Raw genomic sequence first — 23,401 nt, forward strand, 5'->3', positions numbered from 1 at the left:
ACTTTGATTTATGTTTCCTTAGCTCATCCAAGACTGCTGCAGTCCCTTATTCTTGACTCCTTGATTTTAAACAACAGTGGCCTGAATTTTACCAACCAGGCAAATGATCGGACGCTGTGTGGAAATACAGGTCAGTGGCATGTGCGGGCAGTGGATAGAACAGGCAGGAGAGAGCTGGCCAATTAATGCTTGCAGGTAAGTCATAGTCCTGGAACCTCTAATGCAGGCACCATCTTTAAAAGCATATGTGCAAAAGTCAGTAAGGCTGAAGACATTGGCAGAAAGGAGGTGGTCTGTAGCAAAGGATGGGTTGTTCCTCAATTCAACGACACTTCCCTGAATGTAGTCTGCAGATAGTAAGAGAAAGGAGAAATGTCCTGCTTTCAGCAGATGGAAGAAAGAGGACAGCAAGTTTCATCAAGCTGGCATGGCTAGAGATGACAGACATTGTAAGCAGCTAGGGGTCAGTGAATAAACCTGTATTAAGTGCAGCAAGAGACTTAATGACCTACTGCAGGTGGATTGCAAACTGGAAACCTAGCATGAATTAATAGGAGCTTATGAAATGTGCAGTCAGGTGGTAAGCATATGCATGGGTCAACATCAGGCTCCATGGGCTAAAATGAGGCAGCCAATTTACATGCACATGAAACTCACGGTCAGCGATGAGTGACTGATGCACTGTGTTGGCAGAATGACTACCTCACCATGCCATCCCAGCAATATATTGCTGTATGTTTTGAGCGACCAGTGTAGATGGGCCATGAGATAGGAGTGACACTCTGTATCTCTGTGCTTTTGGGAGAGGCATATGCAAAATGTTGGGAAGCGCCAACAAACCAGAGATGGAGTGCCTTTTATTGCCATGGTGACATTGATGAAGGAGAAGACCATGGAGATAAAATGGGTTACAACACGACAGTTGAGGGTGAGGCATGCGTGAAAGTTATGAAGAGTGTATAAAGCAATTGTTGTTGTCCAACCTTTCCTAGTCCATCTGTGGCCTCTGGCAATTGTCTGAGCCTTTAATGTCACTGGAAGCTTCTGACCAAGGGGACTCCAGGGCTTGGTTGAAGGATCAGCTGTTTCATTTAAATCATGTCTATCCACAAGGTACAGCAGCAGATCAGGAACAGATCAGACTTCCAACTGAAGGATGCAACGCCATCACAGAACACTGTCATTTCTTTCCAGTGTACTGTCCAGCAGCGCAGATACACTCACAGAGATGGGCTTCATTGCACATGTAGAATAAATGGCATAATCTAGGTAAATGCTGCACACCTAGGAGGAAGTAATAGGGGCAGTGACAGCTATAAGTCATTTCCCTTTGCAGGAGTGAGGAGAGGTCCAGTGATGTTGAGTTCTTGGCTGAGTCCTGGTGTGTATTTCAGGTGAGGACGGGATCTTGCTCAGCTATGATATTCCTCCCACCTCAGGCCAAATCCTGAAGAAAGGTAACAGAGGATTGCTCACAGCCCTAAACCATATTACAACCTGGTAAATGGAGTTTAATGTGGGGAAGTGTGAGATTATGCACTTCGTAGGAGGAGTCAAAAGGCAGATTATTATCTAAATGGAGAGAGATTCGAGGTGAGTGAAATATAGAGGGATCTACATATTCTAGTACATGGATCACAAAAAGCCAGCAGGCAGGTCCAAGTAGTTAAGAAGGCAAACGGCATTTTGACCTTTATTGCAAAGGGATTGGAGTTTAAAAATAGGGAGGTTTTGTTGCAATTGTACAGGGTGTTGGTGAGGCCTCACCTGGAATACTGCATACAGTTTTGACCCCCTTATCTAAAAAAAGATATTGGAGACAATACAAAGGAGATTCACCAGGCTAATTCCTGGGATGAGAGGATTGTCCTATCAAGAGAGACTAAATAGTCTGGGTCTGTATTCCTTGGAGTTTAGAGGAGTGAGGGGTGACCTTATTCAAACATATAAAATCCTGAAGGTGCCTGACAGGGTAAATGGTGAGTCTTGAACAAGAGAACATAGCTACAAGATAAGAGCCAATCATTTAAAACTGAGGTGTGTAGAAATTTCTTCTCACAGAGGGTGGTTAATCTCTGGAATTCTCAGTCCTAAATGGTGGTGGAAGCTGGATCATTAGAAGTATTCAAAGTGGAGGTGAATAAATATTTGATAGATCAAGGAATAGGGGGCTATGGGGAAATGGCACAGAAAAGGAGTTGAGACCATGATCGTATTGAATGGCGGGGCAGGCTTGAAGATCCTGGTGGCCAACTCCTGTTTCTGCTTCTTGTATTCTTGTGTACAGGTTCCTTCACTGTACATTCTGAGAGTAAGGATAAAGTTAAATTTCACATCTTTGAAATAAATATCAGAAATCAGAAATGGTTTGAATCTTAAAGATGCTGAAAATTGATCAAACTACTGGCCTAGAGGTGCTTATGAACCCTCACATTCACTGGGAACTTGGATTAACATAGACGGCTAAATGATGAGACTGATGAAATAACCTGGCTTGATCACCATACGTATCAAACTAGTAATTGAACTCCTCCCAGCCAATTCCTTCAATAATGTTCTCAAAAGTAATTTTATTTTAAGTTGAATTAACAGAAATGTCTCTAAAATATCCCGAAATATTAAAATTATTCTTATTTGATTTATCTTAAATGGACACTTTTTAAAATGTCAAGGTGCTTTAAGTGGTTTGTCCCTGTAATTCCACACAAAGTGATAATGCAGTCTTGGTCATGCCATGAAATGGTTTGGAAGAAAAGCAAAAAGGATTAATTAGAGAAGTACACAAAAAAACTTGGCAAATATCTAACAAACATGTACTCCTGCCTCCCATCTCCTAATAATGAAACTTTGCTGAAAGGTTACTTTTTTTTTGCTGCTGATAACTGCCAAGACTTACATGTATGAAAATTATAATCTTGATGAAAGGCATTCTTTTTATGTCTTCAACAGAAACAAACTGCAAAGTGGGACTTGTGTATGCTGGCATTAAATACCAACATTTTTTCACAGTACATTTGTTATCAAACAAAATGACACATAATCTAAACTGTATTTTATAGACTGTACTCACTGTGAAAATGAGCTGTGCTAAATTAAGAGTCTTGCAATGATACATAAACAGATCCAAGCTTTTACTGCCAGGAACAATCTTCCTTCTCCAAAGTTAAACAGTGAGAAGTGTTTTATGTCATACAACTATAAAAGAGGACTCCAAGGAGACTGAGCAGTACAGTTGGTTAGAACACTATCCTATGTCCTACTCCCTTTGTTTCAATGTCACCTAGATTGACAGCACATTTTAATCACTGAACAATCAGCAATTCTATGCATCAAGTGTATTGACCTCAGTGCTCAATTCTTCAATTTGCACTCCTAATCAATAAGAACTGTTGCCAGGCGCCTCACCTCAAAATAATTTGTTGTCTAATGCATTAACAAGTATTAAAGCTAATTGATTATCCTTTTTGCTACTAAGCACATATTCTCACTGTAAACTTACCTGCATTCAAACTCTCTCTGTTTGGATCCATCTGTGCAGGTGTAGAGTTTACCCTTTAAATAAAAAATAAAAAAAATAAAAATACCGATACAGAATAAGAGCAACAAGTTTTCTACTTCACATTTTTCAATTGTGCAATTAAATAGAGAATTTTATTGCATAACAAGTACCATGATAAAGATAAACTAGTCATAATTTAGAGCGACTAGCATGAATAAAATTCTGTCTGCAAGTATGATCCCAAGATCACCCCCCAACATTACCACTTCAATTTCTCATTCAACCCATGATCTCCCTGGACTTAGACATTCCAATGAAGCTCTATGTAAGTTCAGTGAATGGCACCTTATATTTCTGATCTTAATATTGACTTTAGTAACTTCAGATCTTAACTTTAACACCTACTTTCTTTATGACAGGAGAAGTTAACAGTACATGATTAATTTGTTTTCATTTCAGACTTGCCACAAACATATACGCACTCACACTACCACCTGTTATTCACACATTTTCTGTAGCTACTAAAAAATTTTAATTTATACTTTTTCCTATCATCTCATGTTTATATCTTCATATCATCCTATGTTTTTCATTTATGCATTTACAAGTCAGTCTACTTCCTTTCCCTCATATATGTGCTTTTTCCTCTTCCAACCCTCTGCTGTTTCTTTGTAATGCTGTAGTTCCTCCTGCAGCTCTGATAACATGTTATACCTGAAACAATGAGCAGAATCTTACCAAAAAATGTCAGGATCTGACTGAAAACCGGCATGTTTCTCACCAGAGAAACAGGCAGCTTTTCTCTCCAGATTTTATGGCACTTGGTCAAAAAAACAGGGACGGGGAGCAGGGGGCATCTTTCATGCTGTCATGTTGAGAGGTGGGCTGAAACACGCTGGTAAAGCCAGCTGTGCTGAGATTGCTCTTTTAAAAGGGAGCCCTTATCAGATTAGGAAAGAATCTCTCCCTGGCCCCACCACAGTCATCATCAGCATCAGTCCCTTTCTTTCAGAACATCACGGGCGTCAGACCCTTTCTCTGCCCATTCCCCCAGACAGTCATTACTGGCAACCCCCTCCCTCTGCCCAAACATCCCCAGCATCGGACTCCTTCCCTTCCCCCCAACCAAACAGGCATTGCTGGCATTTCCACCCACACTCCCCGCCCCCCCACCAGTGCCAGCATCGGACCCCTTTCCTCCCCTGCAAACAGCCATTACTGGCATCAGATTCGTCCACCACCATCCAACCCCCCTCCACTCACCCACAGTCATCACTGGCATCAGTTCCTTTTCCAGAACATCACAGCCATCGGACCCTTCCTCTGCCCACTCCCCCAAACAGTAATTACTGGCATCCCCCCTCCCTCTGCCCAAACATCCCCAGCATTGGGCCCTTTTCTTCCCTGCAAACAGTCAAGGGGGCAGGGGTTCCACTGCCATTCTGCGAGATTCTAGTGTGAACGTCCACTGAAAAAAAACAATCGTGAATTACACCAGTTTTCCTGCGAATTCAGCATTTAGAACTTTTTTGGGAGAATCGCCCCCAGAGTTTGTGGACTCAAAATCGCCCTTCTTAACTTGCCCGTATTTCACAAATGCCTATTACCTTTCACTGTCTCTTTTACTTTTAATTTCCCAAAATTTGGAGTTTTATGCTTATTCTTTACAAACGGTGATATTAGGTTGTCACATGAAATACTATGGGCCCGATTTTACCATTGCGTCGCACCCATTTTCAGGCGCGAAAACTTGGTAAAGTTGGGTGTGAGGCGATTAGCACGATCTGCGTCTGCGTCCACACAGCTGGCCACTTTACCAAGGCCCGAAAATGGCCGCGATCCGAACCGTGCCTGAAACGGGTGCAACGGCGATTTAAATGCATTTGCATGCATTTAAATTGAATTAATGGGAGGCCCACCCAACTTTACCTGCATTTCTCCCTTTACCATCGATTCGCCCGTCCAGATTTGGCGCGAAACAGACATGCTCGGCAAAGGTCTGTTTCGGGCGCTCCAGCTGCTGAAGAGGTAAGTTCAGAGCTTCCAACAGCTCTCTGACTCAGATCGATGGTGGGGGCGGGGGGGGGGGGGGGGGCGGATCAGATCATTCTGTGGTGAGGGGTGGTGGGAGGTGGAGGGCCCAATCATTCTCTAGTGGGGGGAATGGGTGGGAGGACAGAGGACCGATCATTCTCTGGTGGCAGTGAGGTGGGGCGGGGGCGGGGGTGGGGTGTGGAGGGAAGCCTGATCATTGTCTGGTGGTGAGGGGAGGAGGGAGGCCAGATGGTTCTCTAGTGGGGGGAGGCGGGGGAGGGAGGCCAGATCATTCTCTGGTGGAGGGGGAGGAGGAAGGCCCGATCATTTTGTGGTGGTTGGGGGAGGAGAAGGGCCAGGTCGCTCTCTGGTGGAGGGGGGGAAGGAGCGAGGCCCGATCATTCTTTGGTGGTGGTAGAGGCGGGGGGGGGGGGGGGGGGGGGGGGGGGGGGGGGGAAGGGGGCAGGGGCAGGGGTTCCACTGCCATTCTGCGGGCAATCGGTGGGGGAAGGGGGGCAGAGGGTCACGATTAGTCTGGGTAATGGGGGCGGGGTGGGTGGATAAGGGGGACAGTTATGTTGTGGGAGTGGGGCGATGTCTGTGAGGGCCATCGCTCCCGCTTTTCGCTCTCGGGCCGCTTTATCCGCTTTTTGCGGCCTGAGAGCAATATGGGCACGTTTTTTCAATTTTATTTCTCACTGCGCATGCTCAGTTCATAGCTCTGATTGGAACTGCAGGGTTTTGGGTGCAATAAGCCCCACCCACAGCGCAATTCAAAATCGCGATTTTCTTTTCAGCCTAAGTGCATATGGGGGTGTCTGAGAACAGTTTTTCAAGTCGGATCTGAATTGCGTCCAGATTCAGCACTTAGAATCAAAATGGTAAAATGTGGCCCGATAAGACCAGTTGTATTTGTTAAACTAGTCAATCCGAATATTGCTGTCAAAATAATGGCAAGGTTAATAGCGCTTGCCATTATCTAAGTGCAAAGATCAAATTCAGGTGGGGTCAGATACATAAATTAAACTCAGAAATTGAGATGTTGCCATCAGAGATGTGCCACTTCGCTGTTAACTTTGTGAAATAAGGGCCGCGATTCTCCCATTGCAACCCGCAACTTTTCTGGCGGTTTGAGGTGGGAGATACGCGTCGCCAGCCTTGTACCGGGATTTGCGCCTGTGCCGGGAACGCATGCACATCTCCCAGAGCCGGCGAACAGTCGCCGGTCAGACCACGCTGGAAACTGGAGGGAAGGCAGGTAAGTCATTTGAATCTTTTTATAATGTATTTTAAATATGTTTAGCAGTTCATGTCCTGATTGAATCTCCCATCCCGCCAGAAGTACTTCATTCCAGCGGGGTTCAGACTAGCTCCTCACGTTCGGGGAACTAGCAGGAGACCCTGCCGGAATGAAGGGGGGGGGGGCAATTGGGGCCCCAAGGAGGTCGGGCAGCAGGGAGTGGTGCCCCCTGGGCGTGGGCCCCCTGACAACCCCCATTGGGCAGTGCCAAGGGGTTGGGGCCTATTGTGGGCAGGGCCTAGGAGTGATCAGTGGGAGTCGGGGGGTCCCGCTGCCACTCTGCAGATAGGATCGGTCTGGGATGGAGGGGGGGCAGCGATTGGGGCGGGCTGGGGGGAGGGTGAGCTGTGCATCAGGGTGCTCCGGGACGTGGGGGGTCAGGGCTGGCCCGGAAATTGTTGCGGGGGCTGCAATCGGGCCATGCGGGGGACTGGAGAGGCAGCACTGCAGGGGTCCCAGTGGCCAGCGATCAGGCTGGCCAGTAAACGGGGAGACTGACAAATCAGAACCACTGCATATGCACAGAGTTCCAGACCTTCAGACTCCAGTGCGAATAGCCCCCCCCGCCCGGGGTTTTTAATAATATTCACGACTGGGACCTCTACAGTGCACAGAGTGCGGAGATTCAGATGAGAAGCTGAACTGACACAACAGTCGGATTTAGAACAATTTTCCCGCCAATTCAGCACTTTTGGGAGAATCAGGGCCAAGATTTCACTGTTGGGCTCCCCATTCAAATGCCTTGAGCTATATCAAATTTCTGCACTAGTACTACGTGTGTGAAGTAAGCTTGTCACATAAAGTTAAGTCAAATAATTTCAAATCTAAATCTCATATGAACAATGTGATAACAGTTAATTACTGTCAGTCGATCTCTGCCACTGAAAATCAACTATTTTAAGTTGGGAGACTCATTCTTCAAACTTTAATTGTTGTTTGAGATTTAAGAGAACATTTTTACTTTTTCTTTTTGTCATTGTTTCTTACTCTTAATCCAATCTTTCTATTCATCTCATTTTTCTTTCTGTATCTGATTTGACACTGAATTCACCATTCTAATATTCATTTCCCTGTTCAGAACTTGCTCACTTCATTCCACAATCCCCCAATCTGATTAGTTAAGGAGTATTATAGAAAGAGGAGGGAAGGCAAGACTGAATTCCCTTATTTTCTCATCATCTGTCCGTAAGCAGAGGTATTTTAATTTTTAAATAAACTTAGGTGCGTTCCCCAAACCCTTTGTTTGTGAGGTCAATTTTTAAAGTGACTTGCAGCAAACTCTCTTTAGGGTTAAATCAGAAGAATAAAGTGGAATGTTTCAATATTTTTTCAAAGTGTTGGTTTCAGCAAGAAAACCAGAGAGGTTCTGGCATCATCAGTGAGAAAAATAGCTGCATTATTGTTAAAAAACATATTTTCTTCATGGGTTTCACACTACGTTCATTGTTGGTGAGAAAAATCGGCATATCTTCAGCCACTTTGATAAAAAATATTTTTTCATAAGTTTCACGCTGCGTTCCTGGTGGCCTGCCTCTGATTTGCTCACCCCGGCATCATTTAACCTCAGCAATCGGAGGTGCACCATTTAAGTGCCTCCCAAGCACTCATTCCAATTTCAAGTGGGGGTGGGTGGGTAGCAGCCAGGAAGACAATCCTACAATTCTTTGAGGGAGCCCTCACCAAGATGTTGGATGGGGTGGAGCAGAGGCAAGACATATTTACCCTTACATGGGTCGGCGGCTTTCCTGCAAGATCACCAACCCCGCGTGGGAGCCAGTGGCAGCGCTAGTGAGTGACAGCTCACTGCGTAAGAGGATGGGGATTCAGTGCAGGGAAAAGATGAATGACCTTCTTTGTGCAGCCAGATTAAGTCACCCTTCTCATGTGTCCACTCACACCCATTCACACACCCATCATACTTCCATAGTAATCTCACTCCTAGCCATCTCACAGGGTCTTAACACTTACCCTGCAGTCCCCCTTCCTTATCTCCCCAATAGATCCTCTCCTTCTCACATCTCCGCTGCCACTCACCAACAGGCATGCTTACCATCTGACCAAACATGAATTCTGCCCACACTCTTTCCATCTGTCTCATTGCAGAACAAACTCGAACACAATCCCTGTGAGTGGGTACAGCCTGCCAAAGTGATGCCCAAATTGAAGACCCTCACTCCATTTGAGGAAAGAGCCCTTGAGCTGGCCAGAGACAGCAGGACCACACCTGCGCTGAGGGCAGGGTGGGGGCAAGAGACAAAAGAGAGAACTTTCAGCAAATCCAGCCATGGGGCCATCCTCACGTGACTTCAGTTTCTGCTATTCTTATGCCCCTATCATGCACTAATGCCACCTCGCTTCACTTGCAGGTCAATCAGTTTAGCTGTCCGGACTATTCTCTTACCCTCTAGACACAACAGACCCAAGCTGCTCTGAGGCAATATCTTGAAGAATAGCATCGAAGGGGCATCACAGCTGTTACCTCCAACCTCCACCAGTGCAGAAACTCACACCTCAGTGGGAATAATTGTAGGGAGGCTTCTGGGTCACTCACAGGTGAGCACCTCACAGCTGATGATCCACAGCAGGCAGAGGCAGGGTTGGTGGCACAGTGGTTACCACTGCTGTCTCACAGTGCCAGGGACCTGGGTTCGATTCCTTGCTTGGGTCACTGTCTGTGCGGAGTTTGCACATTCATATGATTCATATGGTTCAGGTCATGCACTTCAAGGTTGAGGGCATGAGCTGCATGGTGCAGGGTATCAAATGTATTTCCAGGCATTTGTGGAAATCCATGAGCGTCAGCACCAGAGGAAGGCGGGGCTTCTAGATCTCACTCCAGCTACCCCTCTATCTCATGGAGGAGTCCACAGGGAAGAGGGTCTTCTGGTGCCCATCCCAGGGCCTTCCACCCAAGAGATCCTGGGGTGTCCAGCCAGTCCAACCCCCCCTTCCTGTGACCAAAACACCTGCAGTCCCTCACACTAAGGAGGATAGCACCACAACACCCTTGCTACCTGAAAGCAGGCCCAGACCCTCAAGGTTTTGGCCCTCCAGGAGATGCCTGCCAAGGTCATCTCAGGCAATAGGGTGTGGCAGTCATCAGGCCGCTTCATCCTCAACTGTGGATCTTGGGGAGACACCTAGATGTAGCGATGGGGTAAGGCAGGTTAAGAGATTATAGTCACAATGTGGGCCCATCTCTTCAGACAGAATGTGTGGGCACGGGTCAGTTTAAGTGTAAGTAGAGATTCATCACTTATGTTAATAACATTCAATGTATTAAAAGTCACGTTATGCACCTTTAAAGTGCCTCCATGTTCTCATTTCATTGCAGTATGCACAGCCAACCCCAATGTTTAGGCTGGAAGCGCAATGCTGGCACATCCTCAATCTCCTCTGAGAGGATGGCAGTTCAATGGTTTCCTCTCTGCCCAGTCTAACAACGCATCCATCCTGACATAATCCTGGTCATGGGCACCATCTCTAGCCCCACACAAGCTAAGGCCAATGCCCATGCCATTCATCTGTGGAAGTATTTTTTCAGTATGTTGAAGCCACTGGCTGAAGGCTTGTGAGAGTCTGTCCACCTGCACAATAGGTGCAGACGCACACCTGTACCCTGACCTCAGAGGAGGCAGTATCAGCTGGGATATATCATTCAGTGTCCAATTGCCCATAGATCACACTGTTCAGTGACAGTTTGTGCTCAGGTTTCTGTCAGGCAGGAGTCGGACAATCGCAGGAGATATGAGGAGCATTGGCTTGTCCTCACTACAAGTCATTGTCCTCATTGCAAGTCATCATCATTCTCCTACAACATCTTGTTATTGGGCTTCTGCGCCCTGCTCATGAAAGGAGCAATCAGCGAGGAAACCTCTCATTGGCAGCACACAAGTAAGAAGGTCTCAGACCCCACAGTGGGGGGACATATCTGCCCACCTGGGTTCTGGTCCTTCCCAAAGTGAGAGGCTATCAGGGTGCCCCGAGCCCTGCACCCATTTGGGCCCTGGTCATTGCCTGAGGTCCTTCCTCTGCATCCTCTTGGGGTTGTTCCTCACTGACCTCCTTGCCTTCCTCCTCACCAAAGATATGATGGTCTTCCATCTCCTTTCCAACTCCTTGTCCCATTGCAATATGAGGATATGGAGTATGCAGCACATCCGATGATGCACAGCACTCTCTGGGGGCTGTATTGGAGTGATCCCCCCAATTGGTCTTGGCACTGGAACCATAATTTCAGCAAGCTGATCATCTGCTCCACCAGTACAGATGCAACAGCATGAGATTTGTTGTAATGAGTCTCAGTGTGTTTTTTGTGGCATCCGCACTGGTGTCATTAGCCACTCCCTGAGGGAGACATCCCTCCAGCTACTGGTCTGCCTTGAAGATAGCCGGATCTGAGAGATCCAAGAATGTAGCTGTTGTGGACACTCCTCTGGGAAACAGATACACAAATGCATAACGTGGTCGCATTGTCACAAGTGATCTGCATATTGAAGGAGTGCAATCCCTTGCGGTTCATGAAGGATGCCCCATGCTGCCATGGGGAATGCAGAGTCACATGCATGCAGTCAATCAGACTCTGGACTTGGTGCAAGCCAGCCATGTGGACGAAACTAATGGCCCTGGCCTCTTGGCTAGCCTGGTCCTGGTCAAAGTTGATGTACTTGCGAACCCTCGCAAATAATACATCGGTCACTTATCTCATACACTCACGTGTGGTGGACTGGAAGATGCTGCGGAGGTCCCCTGCACAGCTCTGGAACAAGCGGCTAGCATAAAAGTTCAGCAGGGTTGTTATTTTCAGGGCCATAACCAATGGGTGACCTCCCAGTCCATCTGGTGCCAACTCCTTCATGACCTGGTATAAGTGGTCTATCATCTCTCAGGACAGAGATCTCCGGCACTGGATCTCCACTGGTGTCTCCTCTGAGCGACCTCAATGTGGCCCTGTCCCTGGTGACTAAGTGGGCCATGCCACCCCCTTCTACACAGGACCCTGGTCCTGTCCATGTGCAGCTGCACATTGACATCCTCGCTTCTGTTCCACTGCAATCAAAAGTACAGCCAACTCCACTGGCTCCATCATCCTCACACTCCAAGAACTGAAAGGGAGGAAACATCTGTGACAATGAGGCATCCTGTCAATGCCGTGATTTATTGTGCTGTTAAGACATACTATATCTACCCATGCACATTCCCCTATGTGAGCGCCTTTCCAGTGAGCTTCACTGCCTTACCCTCTCACACAATGGCCATGTCCCCACACAAGCCTCTCCCAATTCTGCTTGACAGATGGACATCTATCTTGGATAGCCTTAGTGACTTGTGGAACCCCACCAACTTGACTTGTGTGCTGACTTCCTGGTGGGCTGACAAGCTGCCACAACACTTCTTGTTTCAGGGCTGCCTGCTGAGCTCTGTTACCTTTGCCCCTGATGTTGGGGATTAAACCTTTGTCACCTCTCTCTTAAGAAGAGGAGTTAAATGCTTGGGGGCTCAGCTCCCAAAGATGCCAATCAGTGGCTGAATTATGCATTATAGTACAGACTTAATTGGCATAATTGACTCATCAAGGAAGGGTCAGGGTGTTGGGCAAAATCTTGAGCCCAGACTCTCTGTGTGCAGAATGGCAGCGGTGCTCAAAATGCGGAGTTTGAAACAAATGTGAATTTTGCCGGTGCGATCGTGTTTTCCAATTTTGAACTAACCTCTCTGGTGGAGTGATTTGGAGCACACTGGGGAAGGGTGGGAACCTAATTTGAATGCATCAGCATATCATTTGAATGTATCAACATATTATTACTGTGCACTAAATCTGTAAATTGAGGCCACACTAAATATTCAGCAGGTGCCGGTGTGATGTCATGCCAGCACTATTTATAACAGGTCTATGTAGCGTGAACCAGGCGACTTCACCTACGAGGGGGATATCGGAGATGAGCACTCAGGCAGTCCAAGGCTCAAGGGGCACCAGAGAAAAGGTTGGGGGCACAGAGCAGTACAATTGAGGCTGGGGTTAAGGTCACTGGCACTATCCAGGGAATGGGATGAAGGGGTATAGGGTGTGGGTGGGTTGTGCATAGGCCTTCCCTTCCCTTCATATCAGGTTGCCCCTTGCTCCAAGATGTGCTGGCTGTCAAGCAGGCATCGCTTTCCAGTTTCTCCATGTTGGGTTTGTCTTCAAACTGAGTGGGCAACCTTCCTTGTTGGGAGCTGTAAACTTGGTGGGAGGAGGCCACAACAGAGGGGCAGTAATTAGGGCGACTTTGAGCTCCTGGGGTTTTGCTTTTTGAGAGGCCATGCTGCAAGGGCAGTGTGGGGGTGTCAATGATGGGGAGCTAACCTGCCCAATGAGTCATAAAGACCTCTCATTGGTGGAGGACGAATGCAGTGAAACCTAAAACTCTTCCTATAGTGTGAGGCCAGAATGGAAAGGAAGGTTGAATCCACTTCTCGAACTTTCAGGTAGAACAGTAAAAGGGTGTATATTTTTTTCATGCAAGGCTGTTTAACTGAACAGCATTAAAGACCTGTAAGAGTGAGGCTGCCCTCAAGGGAACTGCTTCAAATGCTACTTGCATACCTCTCAAGATTCAGCTGTGTCTCGTCAAGATGAATATTGTAGCCAGAGTGACTAACTGACGATTCCTTGGGGAGTCCAGCATGCTAGTTGAATAGCCAGAGCTAGATCTAGTTGCACAGTCTGGAGACAAAAGTTAACCCTTTGGAACAAAAAGCACTCGAATGTAGAAGTGTTTTTGAATTCAAGCCTCAGCAATACACAGCTCGCACTGTGGAGAACTTCCAGGCAAAATATGATGGTGATAGCAGACACCACTCACCCTGTTCATTGTCATGGCTGGCACCATAGAACATAGAACATAGAACAGTACAGCACAGAACAGGCCCTTCGGCCCACGATGTTGTGCCGAGCTTTATCTGAAACCAAGATCAAGCTATCCCACTCCCTATCATCCTGGTGTGCTCCATGTGCCTATCCAATAACCGCTTAAATGTTCCTAAAGTGTCTGACTCCACTATCACTGCAGGCAGTCCATTCCACACCCCAACCACTCTCTGCGTAAAGAACCTACCTCTGATATGCTTCCTGTATCTCCCACCATGAACCCTATAGTTATGCCCCCTTGTAATAGCTCCATCCACCCGAGGAAATAGTCTTTGAACGTTCACTCTATCTATCCCCTTCATCATTTTATAAACCTCTATTAAGTCTCCCCTCAGCCTCCTCCGCTCCAGAGAGAACAGCCCTAGCTCCCTCAACCTTTCCTCATAAGACCTACCCTCCAAACCAGGCAGCATCCTGGTAAATCTCCTCTGCACTCTTTCCAGCGCTTCCACATCCTTCTTATAGTGAGGTGACCAGAACTGCACACAATATTCCAAATGTGGTCTCACCAAGGTCCTGTACAGTTGCAGCATAACCCCACGGCTCTTAAACTCCAACTCCCTGTTAATAAAAGCTAACACACTATAGGCCTTCTTCACAGCTCTATCCACTTGAGTGGCAACCTTTAGAGATCTGTGGATATGGACCCCAAGATCTCTCTGTTCCTCCACAGTCTTCAGAACCCTACCTTTGACCCTGTAATCCACATTTAAATTAGTCCTACCAAAATGAATCACCCCACATTTATCAGGGTTAAACTCCATTTGCCATTTTTCAGCCCAGCTTTGCATCCTATCTATGTCTCTTTGCAGCCTGCAACAGCCCTCCACCTCATCCACTACTCCACCAATCTTGGTGTCATCAGCAAATTTACTGATCCACCCTTCAGCCCCCTCCTCTAAGTCATTAATAAAAATCACAAAGAGCAGAGGACCAAGCACTGATCCCTGCGGCACTCCGCTAGCAACCTGCCTCCAATCCGAAAATTTTCCATCCACCACCACCCTCTGTCTTCGATCAGACAGCCAGTTACCTATCCAATCGGCCAACTTTCCCTCTATCCCACACCTCCTCACTTTCATCATAAGCCGACCATGGGGGACCTTATCAAATGCCTTACTAAAATCCATGTATATGACATCAACTGCCCTACCTTCATCAACACACTTAGTTACCTCCTCAAAAAATTCTATCAAATTTGTGAGGCACGACTTGCCCTTCATGAATCCGTGCTGACTATCCCGGATTAATCCGCATCTTTCTAAATGGTCGTAAATCCCATCCCTAAGGACCTTTTCCATCAATTTACCAACCACCGAAGTAAGACTAACCGGTCTATAATTACCAGGGTCATTTCTATTCCCTTTCTTAAACAGAGGAACAACATTCGCCATTCTCCAGTCCTCTGGCACCATCCCCGTGGACAGCGAGGACCCAAAGATCAAAGCCAAAGGCTTTGCAATCTCATCCCTTGCCTCCCAAAGGATCCTAGGATACATTTCATCAGGCCCAGGGGACTTATCGACCTTCAGTTTATTCAAAACTGCCAGGACATCCTCCCTCCGAACATCTATTTCCTCCAGACTATTAGCCTGTAACACCTTCTCTTCCTCAAAAACATGGCCCCTCTCCTTGGTGAACACTGAAGAAAAGTATTCATTCATCACCTCGTCTATCTCTACTGACTCCATACACAAGTTCCCACGACTGTCCTTGACCGGCCCTAACCTCACCCTGGTCATTCTTTTATTCCTCACATAAGAGTAAAAGGCCTTGGGGCTTTCCTTGATCCGACCCGCCAAGGACTTCTCGTGTCCCCTCCTAGCTCTCCTAAGCCCCTTTTTCAGCTCATTCCTTGCTAACTTGTAACCCTCAATCGAGCCATCTGAACCTTGTTTCCTCATCCCTACATAAGCTTCCCTCTTCCTTTTCACAAGACATTCCACCTCTTTCGTGAACCATGGTTCCCTCACTCGGCCATTTCCTCTCTGCCTGACAGGGACATACCTATCAAGGACACCCAGTATTTGTTCCTTGAAAAAGTTCCACTTTTCATTAGTTCCTTTCCCTGCCAGTTTCTGTTCCCAACTTATGCCCCCTAATTCTTGCCTAATCGCATCATAATTACCTCTCCCCCAATTGTAAACCTTGCCCTGCCGTACGGCCCTATCCCTCTCCATTGCAATAACAAAAGACACCGAATTGTGGTCACTATCTCCAAAGTGCTCTCCCACAACCAAATCTAACACTTGGCCCGGTTCATTTCCCAGTACCAAATCCAATATGGCCTCACCTCTTGTCGCCCTATCCACATATTGTGTCAGGAAACCCTCCTGCACACACTGCACAAAAACTGCCCCATCCGAACTATTTGACCTACAAAGGTTCCAATCAATATTTGGAAAGTTAAAGTCCCCCATGACAACTACCCTGTGACCCCCACACTTATCCATAATCTGCTTAGCAATTTCTTCCTCCACATCTCTATTACTATTTGGGGGCCTATAGTAAACTCCTAACAACGTGACTGCTCCTTTCCTATTTCTAACCTCAGCCCATATTACCTCAGTGTGCAGATCCCCCTCGAAGTGCCTTTCCGCAGCCGTTAAACTATCCTTGATTAACAATGCCACTCCTCCACCTCTTTTACCAGCTTCCCTACACTTAGTGAAACATCTATACCCCGGAACGTCCAACAACCATTCCTGTCCTTGAGGACCATCTTTGAGGTGCCTGTCAGGATGCAGACCTTGTTGTCATGCATCCTCCCTGATGCACTTCAGCACTATGCAAGGTCGGGATTTATGTTATTTTGCGGGGGTGGAGGGTGTATGCGGATCACATGCTCTGAGAGAATGGAGGTTCAATGCTATCCATTTGGCTAGAGTACAGAGCAAACTATGTGGGGATGTAGCTGTAATGTCAGGGGATGGTGTAAGACAGAGCAGAAATTCACATTGGTACTGGGAAACACATGGGTGGAAGTTACAGATGCATGGAGCAATGAGTGTCAGCGCTCTGTTAGGACTCCTCAGTGCTCATTGTGGTGTTTTCACTTTTTTATGATTTGCAAGGATAATGGAGCCTGTTGAGTTGGCGTTTCTACTGATTGGTTTCGATCAGCAGCAGAGACAACGATGTGCTATTGCACGTGTTCAGGACCAACGATCTGCAGTTGTTCAGGGAGCAGGACCATATATGGAGGATCAATATTGGAGACAGTATACTCCCTCAATGTCCAAGTTGCCTGCGACCACACAATGCGCATCATGCAGGTGTGTGCCGGTTTCCCAGGGGGTGCCCATGACGATTACATCTTGGGCCGCTTGCAAATCCCAGCTGTTTTTGAGGGAGAGTGGTGGCTGGAGGGATGGCTCCTCGGGATACAAAGAGTTGGCTGATTACACCAGTGTGGAGGCCAAAAACACCAGCAGAGACTCAATACAAGCAGGCTTGCGCTTCAATGCACATGTTGGTGGTCTGCGATCGGCCTGTTGAAGATGCGGTTCCAATGCCTGGACCAGTCGGAGGGGTGCCCTACAATACAGCCCGAGAGGGTCTTCTACATTATTGTGGTCTGCTGCGCTCTCCACAACTTAGCACTGCAGAGGGGTGACAACCTAGACCTGGAGGAGATGGGTGAGAGCCAGATCTACTCGGATGAGGAGGATGTTGAGGAGGGTAGTGGACCTGACAATGCCGAGGAGGAGGAAGAACACTGGGCAGTGGAGTGGAGGAAGAGGAAAGAGGAATGTCTGATCTGTAGACAGATGATCCATTCACAGACGCACTCGGTGGTTCTGTATTGAGAGTATGCTGGAGAGCCCGAGCATGGCACTGAGAGATTGCAGACAACAGCTGCTCAACGAGAGGAAAGCACTGAAGATCAGGCTGATCAGTCTGATTGAGAGTGAGAGCAGTGGCTGTGATGATCTAGTTTCAATCCAGTCTGCCAGCATGGGTATCATTTCAGACACCGAGGATCCGAGTGAGGAGGAAGACACAAAGGAGAATCTGTTTATTATATTTGGCCAATGAGCAAGGAACGCCCTGATCATCTCTTATTTCAGGAGCAAGCAGGAGGTGTGTTGTCTGCAGCAGGGCTTCTTTATTCTGTCCTCAGTGTGGGAGAGGCATAGCACACAGCCACTCTCACGCTCCACAGGAATGAGGCGCTGGGTGTGTACATGGGTTCGCCAAGCTTGGCAGCATAAAATGACAGGGTAGAGGCTCTGTGAGTGAACAGAGTGATTATTATTTTTAACAATATACAGTAGTGACCCCTCTACACTTGTGCCTACTTTCACCCGTGCCAACTAAGTGCCTATCATTTCTTACTCTTCCTCACCCTCCCATTATGTCAAGGTGCTTCCCCGAGATCCGCAGCTGAGGTTGAGGAGGCCTCCTGACTTCCATGCCCTGTTATCTGACATGACCTTGGCGGGCATCCCCTGAGGGCTGGATTTTGAGGGCCCTGGCATACTTTCAGGCAGCATGGGTATTGTAGTGATGCCCTCATTAGTATGTGCAGTTGGAGGAGTGTCGCTCACAGGAATGGGGGACTCAGACGGGCTGGGGTGGAAGATCCCAGGTTGTGACCCAGACTATCCTCATTCCTATGTCTTGCCCGATGGGCCTGATGGTCCTCCATGGGATAGAGGGGTAGCTGGAGAGAGATCCAGAAGCACCATAGTGTCTGGTGCTGACACTTGTGGATTCCCACTCATGCCTGCACCTGCAGTTGAAGACCTGCACCATGGAGCTTACGCCCTCAGACATGGAGGTAATGAGCTGAACTATGGTATGGACATCCCCTGACATGCTGTGCATGTACTGCGCCAAGCTCTCCACTGCGGACACCATCCTCAGTGTTGGCCTCATTGCGCTGGAGTGACGGCACCATCTCCTCAGATAAAAGGTAATGGGACTCCTCCAGTCAGCCTTGCAGTCAGAGGTGATCTTGCTGATATTTGCGACTCTGCCTTTGCAATTCCATCAACTCTAGAATGACCGGACCCAGTGGCACGACATCAGCTAGGGACCCAGCAGAGTCCTGGCCTCCGGCATCCCTCTGAGTGCCGGTTCCTCGGGACATCCCTATCTCCGCCTGCTAGTCACCAGTGAGTGACCCATAAGCCTGCCTATTTAGTGAACCCTCCGAGGTGTGAGTATCTGCGTTGGTGTCGGGTGTGGGTGACAGCTGTGAAGCCTCTTTCATGGTGGGATCTGAAAAGTCTCCCTCGGAGCTGCTTGTGTCCTTTGGGTCCAGGTAGCGTGAGGATGTTCTGGGTTGATTTGCCAATTTCCTTGCAAGTTACGGAGAAGGCATTAGTACATCACAGGGGCTAAATAAAGGAACATTGATTATTCATTTGAGTCTTGAGAATGACTGTCTGTCTTGAGGAATCTCACTTTTGTCTGCTGCTCCCACTTCACCAAGAGTGCAGGCACGCTCTTCCTCCTCCCCAGCCAGCTCGCGTGCTCTCTCCTCGAATGGCACGGGGATTCTGAGCTCTGGCATTACTGCGTTTGCTCATGCTTGTTGTGGTTGATTTTGGCCTTCAATGAAACATAGGGAGAGTGTAGGTGGGAATCTTGACATTTAAGATGATGATGAGGTGTGGCAGGCTTGGGGCTTGAGTGGGAGCTGGAGTGTGAGGGGCATGACAGTGAGTATGGTGGAACATGGTGACTGATGGACGGGGTCTCCTTACAGGTGTTGGCAAACCCCGAAGTGGCTGGGTGAGAGATGAAATTGGAGCTGCAAGAGGTGTGTGAGGGGGTCTAGAAAAAGACTGCATGAGGCTCACTTACCCTGAGCTGAGCGAAGAAGATCATTCATTGTCTTGCAGCACTGCTGTCCTGTCCTCTTTTTCAGTGAGCTGTCACTCACAAGAGCTGCCACTGCATCCGAGGTGAGGGTGGCGACCTTAGTGAAGCTGGGAATAGAGGTATCCCGCCTCTGTTGCACTCCATCCAGCAGGGTCAGGGTTCCCTCCAAGAAATGAGGTGTGGGCTTTCTGGCTACCAACCCCTGCAATAGATGTGGAACAAGTGCTGGGGAGTGCTTGGGAGCCGTTTATATTTAGCTTCCCAGTGATTGCAGCGACTAGGTTGAGCTGGGGAGGGCGAATCAGAGGGAGGCCATTGCGAGCACAGCGTGATTTTTGTGATCATAAAGAGTTTGGTTCATCAGGCTCAAGATTCAGTCAGAAATTACGCTGGAGCCGTTGGTGGGATTCACTCCGTATTTCTCGCTGGAACTGACACATTGCCAAATTCTGGTAAGATCACCCCCATTATTAGGGAAGTGGCTTTCTCCTGTCACAGGCAAGGCTCACCTGATTAATTTAAAGACTCCAAATTGCATTCAACTTGACTCTTAACTTTAACCTTCATGCCCCCAGCTTTCATGGGTAGGGGGTCATATAAGCCTTCCATATTGAATAGCCAGCCACTCATGATAACATCCCTGAAAGCCTGGACTCTCCAGGACCATTGGCAGTGCCCTTTCACATTGCTCATGCCCTACAGCTGTCACTTTCAGCCTGAGGGTGGGGGGGGCGGGCGGTGGTAAATGTTACTGGCCTCATTATCACCTCTGAGTCAGGGGCCTCCTGCCCTCATGGAGCTCAGCACCATCTCATGTTTGAGTCCTCCATATTGCCCATCCAACCTAGCAGGCCACCGAACCCCACTTTGGGACTTCTCAATCACCCCCCTGTGCTGACCTTGTGGATTTTTCTGCTCCCTCACACTTCAAACTGCCATTCCAGAAAGGCAATTCCTCCAAGGAACCATTGTTTAAACTCCAGCAAAGGTGACCCAAAATGCGCAAAGTCCAGACCAGCTGCCAGACATCTTGGAAATCAAAAGCATCATGCTAACTGAGGCCTGCAAAGGTATGTGAGCAGCAAACAGTCACCCATCCCCCCCCAGGCCTGCTGAGACTCAACCCACTACCCCACACCCCCACCCGCCCTGTACCCAAGAATGACATCGCTGGTTCTATGTCTTCTCCTGTGGCCCCTCTCCATTGAACTCCTTGATAGGTGGTGATGATCTGCATGCTCACCTCTGATATCCCCTTCAGAGGTGAGGTTGTCAGATTCATATTTTTATGGAGCTTTGTGAAATGGCTGGCATGATGTCAGCTGGCATAGACTGAATATTCAATGTGGCTGGAAGTGGTGGCGTATGGCTTGCTGATGATATTATAATGTATTAAAATGAGGTTCCCAACCTTCTTGAGCAGGAACCTCATCATGTCACAGATGAGGGGTGTGGAAAATCAGGAAATGAGATCTCACCGGCGAGATTCTCTCTTTGCTGCATTCTAAAGGATAATACTCAGAATAGGACATCAGCGATGACGTCGTCCTTTCCTGCGATGTGGGTATTTCTAGGTTAAAGGGTATAAGAGCAAACTCCAGTGGAAAAAGTCAATTTCCCATGGCATTACATTTGGTAATCATGATGTGGAGATGCCGGCGTTGGACTGGGGTAAACACAGTAAGAAGTTTAACAACACCAGGTTAAAGTCCAACAGGTTTATTTGGTAGCAAAAGCCACACAAGCTTTCGAAGCTCTAAGCCCCTTCTTCAGGTGAGTGGGAATTCTGTTCACAAACAGAGCTTATAAAGACACAGACTCAATTTACATGAATAATGGTTGGAATGCGAATACTTACAACTAATCAAGTCTTTAAGAAACAGAACAATGGGAGTGGAGAGAGCATCAAGACAGGCTAAAAAGATGTGTATTGTCTCCAGACAAGACAGCCAGTGAAACTCTGCAGGTCCACGCAACTGTGGGAGTTACAAATAGTGTGACATGAACCCAATATCCCGGTTGAGGCCGTCCTCGTGTGTGCGGAACTTGGCTATCAGTTTCTGCTCAGCGACTCTGCGCTGTCGTGTGCCGCGAAGGCCGCCTTGGAGAACGCTTACCCGAATATCAGAGGCCGAATGCCCGTGACCGCTGAAGTGCTCCCCAACAGGAAGAGAACAGTCTTGCCTGGTGATTGTCGAGCGGTGTTCATTCATCCGTTGTCGCAGCGTCTGCATAGTTTCCCTAATGTACCATGCCTCGGGACATCCTTTCTTGCAGCGTATCAGGTAGACAACGTTGTACATACTCTTGCAACTCGGCCAATGTTGTCTACCTGATACGCTGCAGGAAAGGATGACCCGAGGCATGGTACATTGGGAAAACTATGCAGACGCTGCGACAACGGATGAATGAACACCGCTCGACAATCACCAGGCAAGACTGTTCTCTTCCTGTTGGGGAGCACTTCAGCGGTCACAGGCATTCGGCCTCTGATATTCGGGTAAGCGTTCTCCAAGGCGGCCTTCGTGACACACGACAGCGCAGAGTCGCTGAGCAGAAACTGATAGCCAAGTTCCGCACACACGAGGACGGCCTCAACCGGGATATTGGGTTCATGTCACACTATTTGTAACTCCCACAGTTGCGTGGACCTGCAGAGTTTCACTGGCTGTCTTGTCTGGAGACAATACACATCTTTTTAGCCTGTCTTGATGCTCTCTCCACTCCCATTGTTTTGTTTCTTAAAGACTTGATTAGTTGTAAGTATTCGCATTTCAACCATTATTCATGTAAATTGAGTCTGTGTCTTTATAAGCTCTGTTTGTGAACAGAATTCCCACTCACCTGAAGAAGGGGCTTAGAGCTTCGAAAGCTTGTGTGGCTTTTGCTACCAAATAAACCTGTTGGACTTTAACCTGGTGTTGTTAAACTTCTTACTGTGTTTACATTTGGTAAGCCAGAGAATATGATATTTTGTATAGAATCTTTTAAAAAAAGGAAGTCGGTCAGTCCATTGTGTCCATAACAGCCCTTTGAAAGCTGTTTGATTAGCCCTTCTTCCCTTCTCTTTCCTCACAGCCCTGCTGTTTTTATCGCTTTGTTGTCTTTGTCATCAAGTTTCTCTCTTTCTCTTCTGTTTCTGTCTCACTCCTTTTTTCTTCTACTGTCTCCCTAACTCTTTTTGTTTCGTTCTCTGTCCTCTTCTGCTTGTCTGTTTTTATTCTTCCTTTTTATGGTGTGTTGGAAGACTGATATGGCATGACAGAAGTCTTTAACAGATGCAGTCTGCAGGATGGGGAAGAGGTTACAGGGAAAATTTGACTTTAAGCAGTTCCCTTTCCATCCCCTTCACAATCACCTATGCTTTTCCCCATGATCTCACTCCCATTGCATTCCTACCCCTGCACTGTTCCACGACCCATTCCACTTCCTTCGTCTCTTCAATCCTGCGACTGCTCCTACTTCCTCCTCTTTGACAAATTCTGTCAACATCAGTATCCTTCTTTCATTCGAGATTCACTGTCACTTTATTATCCTAATCCTTTATTGATTCTGGAATCTGGAATTAAGAGTCTACTGATGACAATGAAACCATTGTCGATTGTCGGAAAAACCCATCTGGTTCACTAATGTCCTTTAGGGAAGATAATCGGCCATCCTTACTTGGTCTGGCCTACATGTGACACCAGACCCACAGCAATGTGGTTGATTCTTGAATGCCCTCTGAAATGGCACTCACTTCAAGGGGAACTAGGGATGGACAATAAATGCTGGCCAGCCAGCGATGCCCATGTTCCACAAATGAATAAAAAAAACTTCTCATCCC

At 47.5% G+C, this 23,401-nt stretch overlaps 1 protein-coding gene across 1 annotated transcript in view; it reads right to left on the reverse strand.

Moving 5' to 3' along the window:
- LOC144498638 (voltage-dependent L-type calcium channel subunit alpha-1C-like) overlaps positions 1-23,401 on the reverse strand; it is a 1,025,631-nt gene that overhangs the window by 274,279 nt on the left and 727,951 nt on the right. The window contains exon 25 of the mRNA XM_078220060.1: positions 3,500-3,552. Within this exon, the coding sequence (XP_078076186.1) occupies positions 3,500-3,552 (53 nt within the window). The remainder of the gene's footprint in view (positions 1-3,499; positions 3,553-23,401) is intronic.

The sequence above is a fragment of the Mustelus asterias genome, chromosome 9, assembly GCF_964213995.1.
Source record: "Mustelus asterias chromosome 9, sMusAst1.hap1.1, whole genome shotgun sequence".
Taxonomy (NCBI): Eukaryota; Metazoa; Chordata; class Chondrichthyes; order Carcharhiniformes; family Triakidae; genus Mustelus; species Mustelus asterias.